Source organism: Euleptes europaea, chromosome 3 (genome assembly GCF_029931775.1).
Source record: "Euleptes europaea isolate rEulEur1 chromosome 3, rEulEur1.hap1, whole genome shotgun sequence".
Taxonomy (NCBI): Eukaryota; Metazoa; Chordata; class Lepidosauria; order Squamata; family Sphaerodactylidae; genus Euleptes; species Euleptes europaea.
The window spans coordinates 110,668,154-110,681,009 of record NC_079314.1 but is presented as its reverse complement, the minus strand read 5'-3'; the positions used below and the strand labels follow the sequence as shown (position 1 = coordinate 110,681,009).

The following is a 12,856-nucleotide window of genomic DNA, read 5'->3' as shown; positions in this document are numbered from 1 at the left end:
CAAGAGACTAACAGATGCGGTTTGCCAGTGCCTTCCTTTGTATAGCAACCCTGGACTTCCTTGGTGGTCTCCCATCCAAATAATAACCAGGGCTCACCCTGCTTAGCTTCTGAGATCTGACGAGATCAGGCTAGCCTGGGCCATCCAGGTCAATAGTTCTAGGAAACGATTTAAAGCAGATATACCAAGAAGAATCACTGCGCAGGACCAGTTTGTTCACCTCATCCTTTACGGCATACTGGAATTGTATAAAAGCAGTCCAAGGTTTAAGTGCTTTATTAAAGAGAGGGACATCCATGAGGATCAAAGCACAGGTAGAGGTGGTAAGAAAATTCATTCTACAACTTAGCTAAGTTTAGCATTATTGGAATGTTCTTATTTTAGCCAATCCAAGCACTAGGTTAAAATACAGGTAACAGAGGGCAATATAGAATGCAACATGGGGACAGGATGCCTGTATCTTACCAGACAATTTAAAATGAGTTTTGGAACTCATCTGCAGGAACATCATAAAACTCTTTTACCCTTGGAAAGGGGACAATGATTATGCAGAAATTGTTAAGAACTCCAATATGTGTTTAAGCTGATTGGAATATCTAACTTTTGAGAAAATTGATCGCTCTTGTTGGATCAACTTGTTTACTTGCAAGTAAATTAAATTTATCCATATTTAGGGCTGAAGCTTTAGCAGACGATTTATTGGCCACTCAAACATGACATGCTTCCAAAGTCAGTGGAACTACATTAGTGAAATCTGTCCGTGACTCACCCAACACATCGCAGATAAAATATTCTAAGCAAGACTTTGTATAAACTATGGACATTTATAGATTATGTCCTCTCAAATCCCCAGTCAAAAGAAACATAAATCTACTACACATTTAAATATGCAAGTCATATTTAATGGATATTGTTCTCTCCGTATCCGGGCACTAAACTTTAAAAAGCCACTTGGAATCTTCTTTCAAACGTTGATAAACACAAGTTTCAAAAAGACAGCCTTTCAAGGGCAGAAGCTAGAACAGGCCAACAGGTGAACATCTCAGCTGTTGAATGGGGTAGGGCAGAGAAGGACAATACAGGTCAGAAAGAAGCTGCCTTGAGTCAAAGAGGAAAGGGGGGGCACAAATATTCTAATTCATCAACAAACAAGAACAGAGGGAGACCAAAATGCAGAACTGTCATGGTTGTTTCTGCTCAAGTGGGGTGGGCCCAGATTTTTAAGCACAGGGTGCCAAAAACAATTCAAACACCTGGCTGGAACCGCCTCATCCGTTACGACAAGAACAACCGCACAGTGTCCAACGCACACCATCAAGTTCCCCAAGCAAGACCAGATCGCTAATGGCGGCAGAATATGTTTTCAGTGCATTTTAACCCTTCCCTTCCCCCAAAGTATTCAGGACAACATACACAGTTCTCCGTTCTTCCATCTGCTCCTCACAACCACCCAGTGAGGAAGGACAGGGGATGAGAATAGGCGGCCCAATGAGATCGCCGGCAAGCGGGGATTTGAATCCATCCACTTGGTCATAGACCAACATACTAATAGCTCCTACATCATACTGGTTCTGCACATGAGCAGAAAACCTCTCTCCAACAACAAGTATGAAACACTGGGGATTGGATCCTATGAACTGAAAGTAAAAAGCACTTATGGATCTTCCCCACTTTGTCCTAGAAGCCTCCTAAGACCTCCAAAGAAGCTGACACTTGTCTTCATGAAAACATAGGGGTTTGCCGTGAAGAGGGAGAAACAGGTATCAATCTTCTCCACTCTTTTGCCATCACAGGCTCCATCAGTGAAATACAAAGTGGGGGAGATATCATTCCCCTTCTTCACAGTAAGTTCACATGCCCTGTGACATTTTGTCTACAGGGCTCTCCTGGCTCCAAGCCATCAGCTTTTCAGAGGACTGCGGGCAAAAGGGAGAGGCAAGAGACTCTTGACTGTCTTCCATACGTGGTTCATAGGATCCAATTTAGAATTCCAGTTATTGACACATACCACAACACACAATGTAAATTCACAGATAGTTTAGGCTATTCATGTTCAAGCATCCACCTAACTTCGATTTTTGATTCAATTTATACTTAGAATATTTGAAAAACTCAAACACCCCCAAGTCTCTGAAAGCCAGGTCCAAAGCTGTACGCAATAAACATTTACTGAGAAACAAGGAAGAAGCATACCGTGTTTGTAAAAAGAAACTTTTAGAACTGAAGGCTTGGCTTCCTGCACTCAATGACAAGGCTGCTCACAGACTGAGACACCGGCCTGGCCTGGAAGGGGTTGCAGTTTTCCCTCATGGAGCAGGTTCACAGCTTGGGCACACTGCTGGACCCCGGCCCACAGCTGCAGGCCCCCGACGCCTTTTGATTTGCCAGCAACGGCTGCAGCAATCCATACCCACATTACATTTAGATCAGATCACTGTGATGTGCTCTATGTGGGCTTCATTGGTCCAAAACACAATGGACAGGTTATTGGGGTGGGGGCCCCCCTGGATACAGGGATCATATCACCCTTTGTGCTTCTTGGGGTTGCATTTGTAAACCACCTCCCTTTGAACTGTCCAACCTCCCCGTGAAGCACCTCTTCCCATACCCCACTCTCAGCGCCCATATTGGCCTAAGTGAGGTGGGCGTCGCTTAGAGGCAGGGCTTTTTCAACAGGGGCACCCTGCTGCTGGAATATCCTTCCCATTGAAGCTTGGCCCGGTGCCTAAGCTTACTGCCAAAATTGGGAAAGGGGGGGGACTGGATGAGAGAAACTCAACTAAAAATTCCTTCTCAGTTACAAAGTTCACGGGGCAGGATGGGCAAATCAGCGCTTCCCAGTCCTGTCCCACTCGCAGGACTGTTGAACAAACAGAACAGGGCACCTTCGCTAAAGCTATCTTCATACAGCTATGTTTTTGCATTCCAAAACCCCATTCCACAAAACGCTGCCATATGCTTGCATAGCCACTGCGTTAGTCCCAATGCATAATGGGTATCTTCATTTATTTGTAAACTGCTTTATTGATATACTCTTAACTGGGGTTTTCTTTGTCAATTTTACTTACTTTATGTAGTACCTCGCCCCTTCAAAAGTGTAGGCTTCTTCCCAGCCGGTCGGTAGGTCTAGGGGAGAAATAAAAGTTTGATCACATAATCAAGAACCAGGTTACCACACTAAAGGTTCATTAACAACTTCAGCACACTTTCTCTACGAACATACCAAAACGACGGTCCCTTGTTAATAACTATGCCCGACCACAGATCAGACGCTGAAGAGTTGAGCCGATGAAGATTTAAAGGATGAAACAAAACACACACATTCCTAAGCATGCTTATTGAGAAGTACATCCCACGGAGCTCGATGGAAACTTAATCGCTCTGAAGGACCCTCCTTACAACTGTTAAATATTCCTGACTGGCTGGCATACCGCCACCCAAGACAACTGGGCAGTATTCTAGCAACAGTAGATCAAGACACCCACAGGCTCAAATGCACGTCTTTCATCAGGCACCCACAAACGTGAGAGTTGCGCAACATCTACACACAAAAATCAGTTTCGGGAGAGAGCGCACACATCCGAAACAGCAGCTGGGTAAGAATCACATGAACTCATGAAGCTGCCTTATACTGAATCAGACCCTTGGTCCATCAAAGTCAGTATTGTCTACTCAGACCGGCAGCGGCTCTCCAGGGTCTCAGGCAGAGGTCTTTTACATCACCTACCTGCCTAGTCCCTTTAACTGGAGATGCTGGGGATTGAACCTGGGACCTTCTGCATGCCAAGCAGATGCTCTGCCACTGAGCCACGGCCCCTCCCCAATTGCATCAGAAGCTATACATTTTGGTATCATTATATCAACCAAGCATATATTCAAATTGCTTTTGCAAATATTTATAGACCAGTCGATAGCACAGAGATTTCGTTTCACTACTAATGATGGGGGGGGGATGCATCTAATTTTTTCTCTACTGTTATTCTATCTGGGTCTATTATCTTCTTCCATTAAAAAGAAAAAGAAAAAGAGGGGAGATAGGGAGATCACCATAGGGAAAAAATGGACTATAAAAGTTGTATACATTTTTCTCAATAGGCTAAAAATAGCCTAGACTTCTCTGGTTTTCTCCGTGGTATTAATACATCTGGTTCTGCTTTTTATGCACACACATATTGAACTGTGATATATAGCATACAATAGAAAACACCTCTGAAATATTTATGCGAGACACAGTCTTCTGGAGAGCCATTTTATGTTAATATGAAGGATTTGAAAAGCTAGATAGCAGCAAAGCTGTGCACTAGCACACATACTGTAGTAGACCAATAGTAAATCAACCGAGGAGTACCGAATCCCCGATAGATAAGCGCCCAATTACAGTTCAGAACGTCACACAAGGCAGAGGGAAACGCTTTCCACGTTTGTTCCCATGGAGGAAGAAAAAAACCCCACAAAAGATCTGATTGGTGTGTTAGCACAATGTGTTATCCAAATATTATCCTAATGCTATTCAAAATTCACCATGCCAATACTAAAGGGGGGGAGCCACTTATCTAAAGCCTGATTATCCCTCAATATTTTTAAAAATCAAGATGCATTATGAATTACGTTAACAGACCTCTGGCGTAAGTGGCAAGTGCTCAAAGCAGAGCTCCAGCGTGCATGACAGAAAGCAACCGAATGTATTTAGAAGGTGATTAGAAAGACGCTCAGAACCAGGAGGGGCGCAGACATCCATTTAAGCCCAGCAACACATACAGAAAGCAATGGTACTCAATACCAACAGTCCCTGTGCATTCGCCCTTTATCCTTTCCTGCCGGACTTAAGAGGATTTCCCAATTAACACAAGCACTAATCACGCCGGGTACACCCCGCAATTAACAAGCAATTCTGCTTCCTGCCTTTGGAAAACATCTGGTGCAAAGCATTCCCGGCTGTTGCCCGCCAATACGACTAGGAAGCAAGATTTTAAAAAAAGGAAAAAAAAAAAGCCAGCCTCTCTCCCTCCCGAACTGCTCCTGGGTCACGTGGAGTCAAAGCGAAAGAGCGGCGGCGATGTGTAAATAAGAAACATGCCAGCGTGATGGACCAGGGCTCCTAACCGATGTGCCAAGAGAGCGCCTCTGAATCGCCCTCTCCTTCCATTTCTCCCTGCAAGCGTTTAAACACATGGGAAACAACGGGGTTTCTAAATACCCACCTCTCGTGGCATCGGCAGCTAGCCTGCTGTTCCAGAAGCCAAAGCCTGGATTTTCAGAATGCTCTGCGTTAAATCTGCCTTTTCCAACCAACCCCCGGGGGGGTGGGAGCGGGGGGGCAATGCCCCAGACGGACTGATTCTACCTCCCTGTGCTCTCCCCCTCAGTCATTCCTCAAGCTCCTTCCCACTTTCTACAACCCATCCCACCTCTCCCCCGTCACTTAGAAACCAACCACGCTCTTATCCCAGATCAAGGTGGAAGGTCTCTAGGGGAAGATGCTTAAGGGGGAATCTATGAATGTCCAAAACAACAGCTGTCATTACATGCCGAGCTCTAGGGAGGAGGCTGCTGAAGAGACACAGGCAGGTGATTTCGCATTTTACCCAGGGAGAAAGCTTTATAAAGTACACCCAGGGAGTGAGTCAAGGAGCGACTACAACTGATGGGAAATAAACAGGCTGCAAACCGCTTTACAGATGGAAGTTATAATAGGAAGACAGGCAGAAGAAGGTGAGGGGGAAAGAGTGTGCGTATACCCACATGACAACTAACGGCTTGTACAAACATTTCTCTCTTTCTTCCCTCCTCGCAGAGAAACCAGCACTCAACCAACAATTTGGTGCTGTCGGGTAAAATGCCGCTTCCCTCATTCCCATTAGCTCTGCCGGTGCCCCGGAGATCCTGGGAATAGCCTAAGCAAGCAACTGTAGCATCACCGGCAATGCCTAATCAATCAACCAAGTTTTATTTCGACACAATATCAGCTCTGAATAAAAATCAAAGTTAGGTTAAAGTAACAAAATAAAATAATAAGAGTTGATGATTCTGGGAGGGATGATTTGAAGAAGAGGAGGAAAGATCTTCTCTGGGGAAAGGTTTTCAATTAGCCATTTACGAATCACACTAGACCGGAAGCAAAATTTGGCTACTTGAATGGTTATCTCGCCTGCAGAAACGTTAGCGCTGTTTACAAAGGTTTCATTCGTCTCAACTACTTGTAGAGCAGGAAACGAGAAAGGGATTACTGCGCTGAAGGCTACCGAGAACATCAGGAAGTGTGCCCAATGGCTGCAGATGTGGCCACCAAAAAGGAGTTCGAAGGACCGCGGTTTAGCCGAGTGGAAGATGAATGAGTACAAACAGCCTGATTTGCATAAAAAGGATGGAGGGCAACGCAGAGACTGGAATCTAGGAGTCAACAGCTCCTATTTGATTCCTGAAAGCTTATCCCCTGAAAATCTTCTTGGATTCGAACCTAGCTCTTCCACTGCAGACCAAGATGGCTACCCTCTGAAACTAGGAGTCAACAGGAAGGAGATAAGAACAGGCTTAAACTTCCTTAGGATTAAGGAGTTACAGGAGAGTTTAGGAACGGAAGGCAAAGTGAGGAGCGGGTGAACAGGAATGGGGAGCCAGAGGCGAATGGCTAATAAATCAGTCAACCGGGCGAATAAGGAAATTGGAAGACTGAATGCGTGGGAATTAGTAAGCTCTGAAGTGCAAAAACAGGGAAAGGCTAGAAGGTCAAAGGGAAATGTGCCCACTGGGAATATCAGTGAAGTAATGGGTAATAGGTGCCCTTGACTAGCCTGATCTCATCAGATCTCAGAAGCTAAGCAGGGTCGGCTTAGTTAGTACTTGGATGGGAGACCACCAAGGAAGTCCAGGGTTGCTATGCAGAGGCAGGCAATGAATGGCAAGCCATCTCTGTTAGTCTCTTGCCTTGAAAACCCTAATGGGCCGCTGTAAATCAGTTTAAGTGGAGAGGAACGCCACGCCTTCAGCGGCAAGGCAGCGTGGCAATTACGGAAGAAATTATTTTGGTTAAATGGTGAGGTGAGGAAAGAGGTCAGGGGCGGGGAGAGTCCCTGCTGTAAGGCCCAAATAAGAGCAGGGAGTCCAGAATTTTTGGTGAAAGGGAATAGCCTTGGAGAGGAAGCCTGGAGAGGCAGTCCGCTGGGGAGCGGACAGCAAACAAGGGCCATTTACGCACGGGAGGCTTTGCCGTGGATTTGCCGCTCTCTAGATGCACATTTCCCCCATCCAAGTTCTCAAAACTCAACAATAAGCCCCCCATGCAGAGTTCGGAGAATTTGGATGGGGAAAATGTGCACCCAGAGAGCGGCAAATCCAAGGCAAAACCTCCCGTGCGTAAATGGCCAAGGTGTCAGCTGGATGAAAAGTTTAAGTGTGTTTTTGGTGATTTTTTGGTGAAAAGGAATAGCCTTGGAGAGGAAGCCAGGAGGGGCGGTCCAGCTGGGGAGCAGAGCGCAAACAAGGTGTCAGCTAGATGAAAAACGAAGACCAGAGGCAGTACAGTCCAAGGCGGAGATTTTAGTGGGCATGCTGAGTCGAAAAAAAGCCTGATCGCTTTGACACCCCCCCCAAAAAAAACACAAGGATAATTTTTTTTAGGGGGGCTTTCAAATAGAGAAGAGGCAATCGGTCAAGGTGGGAGCTCTATAAGGACCAGCTAAGAGGTCAGCTGGGGTCACGGGGAATAACAAGAGGATTAAGGCAAAATACTGTTGGGGAGGGGGGGCTCTGTAAACGGGTTTCCGTGCAAGGAGCAACCCGAACCCGGTTTCACATCAAAGGGCAAAGAGTGTGAAGCGGATGCTTGTGGGGAGGGAGAAAGTGGAACAGGAACCGGAGGGTGGAGTTTAGCATTTGGGAGGGAGGGGGAGAGTCCTCAGGGAGCCTCAAGCCCCCCACAACAGGGACCTGCGTGTATGAAACTGACAGCCAGGTTAAGCAGGACCAGAAGACAGGTGGGTAAGTACATGGATGGGAGGGAAAAAACGGAAGGGGGGGAGAAAAGGGCACCCCCTCCCCCCCAAAAAAAAGATTTATTTGCTCAGCAGGTAACTGAAGAGACATAAGGAAGAAGGAAAATCAAAGCAAGACGCCTCCTTCAGGTTAAATGCCAGGCAGGTAAGGAGATGCCTATTATCCTAGGTGCTGTGGCCCACGGGCAGGATGGTGCTGCTGCAGCTGTCTTGTTTGTGGGTTTCCTAGAGGCACCAGGTGGGCCCCTGTGGGAACAGACCCCTGGACTCGATGGGCCTCGGTCTGACCCAGCCCGTCCTCACGAAAGCTCCTCCCCGGCCAGAAATTCTGTTAGTCCTTAAGGTGCTACTGGACTCTTGCTCTTTCCTACTGGCCTTATGCGATGGCGGGAACCGAGAGACACCTTCCCCTCCGGCAGGTAAGAGGGAGGAGGGGGAAGAAAACTGTGGGTCAGGTAAGTAGCGGGGGGGGGGGAGAAACAGGTGCACCCCCCCCCCCACCGTGACCACACAGAGACACACACGCACTTGTTAGGCAGGGAAGTGCGAGGCAGGGAGGAAAGGAAGCGCGGAAGCACCATCCCCCTCCCAGTCATGTGTTTACCTGGCAGCAGGTAAACCCTTGAGGGGGGCGACGGGAGAGGAGAGGCTCCTCCCTCCCTCCCCGCAGGTGTTATCTCGAGGCTGGTGGGGCGCAGAGGGGGAAGATGATGGGGGGCACAGAGGAGGAAGATGATGGGGGGCAGAGGGGAAAGATGATCGGGGGGCAGAGGGGAAAGATGATCGGGGGGCAGCAGGGGAGACCGGTGGGGGGCAGAGGGGGAAGATGATGGGGAGCAGAGGGGGAAGGTGATGGGGGAGCAGAGGAAGATGATGGGGGGGCAGAGGGGGAAGGTGATGGGGGGCAGAGGGGGAAGGTGATGGGGGGGCAGAGGGGGAAGGTGATGGGGGGCAGAGGGGGAAGGTGATGGGGGAGCAGAGGGGGAAGGTGATGGGGGAGCAGAGGGGGAAGATGATGGGGGGCAGAGGGGGAAGGTGATGGGGGAGCAGAGGGGGAGGCCAGTGGGGCGCAGAGGGGGAAGATGATGGGGGAGCAGAGGGGGAAGATGATGGGGGGCAGAGGGGGAAGATGATGAGGGGCAGAGGGGGAAGATGATGGGGAGCAGAGGGGGAAGGTGATGGGGGAGCAGAGGGGGAAGATGATGGGGGGCAGAGGGGGAAGGTGATGGGGGAGCAGAGGGGGAGGCCAGTGGGGGGCAGAGGGGGAAGATGATGGGGGAGCAGAGAGGGAAGATGATGGGGGGCAGAGGGGGAAGATGATGGGGAGCAGAGGGGGAAGGTGATGGGGGAGCAGAGGGGGAAGATGATGGGGGAGCAGAGGGGGAAGATGATGGGGGAGCAGAGGGGGAAGATGATGGGGGAGCAGAGGGGGAAGATGATGGGGAGCAGAGGGGGAAGATGATGGGGGGCAGAGGGGAAAGATGATGGGGGGCAGAGGGGAAAGATGATGGGGGGCAGAGGGGAAAGATGATGGGGGAGCAGAGGGGGAAGGTGATGGGGGAGCAGAGGGGGAAGATGATGGGGGGCAGAGGGGGAAGATGATGGGGGGCAGAGGGGGAAGGTGATGGGGGAGCAGAGGGGGAAGGTGATGGGGGAGCAGAGGGGGAGGCCAGTGGGGGGCAGAGGGGGAAGATGATGGGGGAGCAGAGGGGGAAGATGATGGGGGGCAGAGGGGGAAGATGATGGGGGGCAGAGGGGAAAGCTGATGGGGGGCAGAGGGGAAAGATGATGGGGGAGCAGAGGGGGAAGATGATGGGGGGCAGAGGGGAAAGATGATGGGGGCAGAGGGGAAAGATGATGGGGGGCAGAGGGGAAAGATGATGGGGGGCAGAGGGGGAAGATGATGGGGGGCAGAGGGGGAAGATGATGGGGGGGCAGAGGGGGAAGATGACGGGGGCAGAGGGGGAAGGTGATGGGGGAGCAGAGGGGGAGGCCAGTGGGGGGCAGAGGGGGAAGATGATGGGGGAGCAGAGGGGGAAGATGATGGGGGGCAGAGGGGGAAGATGATGGGGGGCAGAGGGGAAAGCTGATGGGGAGCAGAGGGGGAAGATGATGGGGGAGCAGAGGGGAAAGATGATGGGGGGCAGAGGGGAAAGATGATGGGGGGCAGAGGGGAAAGATGATGGGGGGCAGAGGGGAAAGATGATGGGGGGCAGAGGGGGAAGATGATGGGGGAGCAGAGGGGAAAGATGACGGGGGCAGAGGGGGAAGGTGATGGGGGAGCAGAGGGGGAGGCCAGTGGGGGGCAGAGGGGGAAGATGATGGGGGAGCAGAGGGGGAAGATGATGGGGGAGCAGAGGGGGAAGATGATGGGGGGCAGAGGGGGAAGATGATGGGGGGCAGAGGGGAAAGCTGATGGGGGGCAGAGGGGAAAGCTGATGGGGGGCAGAGGGGGAAGATGATGGGGGGCAGAGGGGGAAGATGATGGGGGGCAGAGGGGAAAGCTGATGGGGGGCAGAGGGGAAAGCTGATGGGGGGCAGAGGGGGAAGATGATGGGGGGCAGAGGGGGAAGATGATGGGGGGCAGAGGGGAAAGCTGATGGGGGGCAGAGGGGAAAGATGATGGGGGAGCAGAGGGGGAAGATGATGGGGGGCAGAGGGGGAAGATGATGGGGGAGCAGAGGGGAAAGATGACGGGGGCAGAGGGGAAAGTTGATGGGGGAGCAGAGGGGGGAGGCCGGTGGGGGGGGCGGGCAGCACCTTTCCCTCCCCCCCTCCCTCCCCCCGGCTTACCTGGGCTGCACCGGTGTCCGGTGATCACCGCCTCGCCCGTCAGCGGGTGCAGCCAGGTGGTGCTCTTGGCTTCCTCGCTGCTCCGGAGGGGGAGAAAGAGAGAGAGAGAGAAAGATTGGCGGTGGGTCGGGGCGGCCGGAGACCCCGGAGACCCCCCCCCCCGTTCCTCCCTCCCGCAGGGATCCCCGGCCTCCCCCTCCCCTCCGCTCCTCCCCTCCCGGCTCACTTGATGAAGAAGACGCGGCCGCCGCGGCTGATCCCGTAGCTCCAGCCGGCCGGCAGCGAGCGCAGCCGCTCCGCGCACAGATCCGCCGCCATGTCCGAGCCCGGCCCGGCCCAGAGCGGCGGCCGAGGGGGAGGGGGAGGGGGAGGAGGCGCGGGCACGAGAGGGCGGCGGGGGAGGAGGAAGCGCGCCTCCGCGCACCGCTCCACAGCCACCGGGCGGTTAGAGAGAGAGAGAGAGAGAGAGAGAGAGAGGAGGAGGGGGGGGGAGAGGACGGCGAGGCACCGCCCAGCCCGGCGGAGGCAGCCAATCGGCGCGCGCCCTCTCTCTCTCCACTCGCCCACCCGCTCCGCTCCTCCTCCGCCGCGGGCGCGCGCCCCGCTCCGGCGCCCCGCCTGGGCGGGGGGAAGAACGGCAGCGCGCCTCCTGTCGGCGGCAGGAGGAAGCGGCGCTGGCTGTGAGGGGAGGGGGCGGAGCGTTCTGCACGGGGGTGGGGGCTTTGAGTTCGGGTCCACGCGTTTCCCTCCCACCCACCCCTTTCGACTCCTCAAAACTCTGCGTGGGAGTTTATGGTTGAGTTTTATATCTATTTATTTATTTGTTTATTTATTTTCAATCATTGCTACACATCTCATTTGACAATACATCCTACATACCAATCTTTGACTCGGTGCAAAAATTAGCACAAAAAAAAAAAAGAGAGAGATTAGGTGCATGTCTTCAATATTAAATATAATTAATCATAATTGACTTCCCCACCGACTTCCTCCCTCCCTACAAATATCTGGTATCTCCTTTGTATTAATATTTTCTGATCCTTATAAGTCATTCTTTTAACGTTATACTTTCCGCTTATTTAATATATTTCGATAAGCAATCATAATATAATATTAATAATAAAGAGAGAATAAAAAGAAAAAAAATCATTTTAAAAATAAAACAAGTCATTCTTTTAATGTTATACTTTCCCCTTATTTAATATATTTCGATAAGCAATCATAATATAATATTAATAATAGAGAATAAAAAGAAAAAAATCATTTTAGAAAGTAAAACAAGTCATTCTTTTAATGTTATACTTTCCCCTTATTTAATATATTTCAATAAGCAATCATAATATATATTAATAATAGAGAATAAAAAGAAAAAATCATTCTAAAAATAAAATAAGTCATTCTTTTAACGTTATACTTTCCCCTTATTTAATATATTTCAATAAGCAATCATAATATAATATTAATAATAAAGAGAGAATAAAAAGAAAAAAATCATTTTAAAAATAAAAACAGAGACATAACAAAACACATTTACATAATTTTCTCCAGTCACTCCTCTCTGTCATTGAAAATGGATTAGTTCAGTTTTGAGGATTCGGGTGGGGGAAGTGTGCATCTAGAGAGCGGCAAAGGCAAAACCTCCCGTGCATAAATTGTTCCCCCATTTTTTAAAAAACAACAACACCCCCTGGAGAAAAATCCAGGCCTCCTTTCCCCGCCCCCCGTAACCCGATTAACATGCACGCGCTTCAGCGCTAGGCAATGAGCAGTGGGAAATGTGTAAATCGATTAACATATTCAAATAAGCGTGGTTGTTTTATTATTATTATTATTATTAAAGCCTCGGCAGAAGGCACCGGGCACCCTAAAGTAACGAAGAGGGCATGTTTAAAGCTGCACGTTTAATTTGGAAAGGGAGCCGGATCTGTTGGGCACGGGTTGGGATTTGCAACGTGGGGTGCGTTGGGGGTAGGGTTGCCAACCTCCAGGTACCTGAAACAACAGCACCAGCTCAAACTTATTGTTAGCAACGATATGGACATTCACAATTCCCCAAGGATTCAAAATCAGAA

The 12,856-nt window shown here is 50.1% G+C and overlaps 1 protein-coding gene across 1 annotated transcript in view; it reads right to left on the bottom strand.

Moving 5' to 3' along the window:
- Positions 1 to 11,104, bottom strand: part of PLEKHA5 (pleckstrin homology domain containing A5) — a 280,467-nt gene extending 269,363 nt beyond the window's left edge. The window contains exons 1-3 of the mRNA XM_056846055.1: positions 11,011 to 11,104; positions 10,785 to 10,861; positions 3,069 to 3,126 (exon numbers count right to left, since the gene is read on the bottom strand). Of these exons, the coding sequence (XP_056702033.1) occupies positions 3,069 to 3,126; positions 10,785 to 10,861; positions 11,011 to 11,102 (227 nt within the window). The 5' untranslated portion in view covers positions 11,103 to 11,104. The remainder of the gene's footprint in view (positions 1 to 3,068; positions 3,127 to 10,784; positions 10,862 to 11,010) is intronic.
- Positions 11,105 to 12,856: the final 1,752 nt, after the last annotated feature.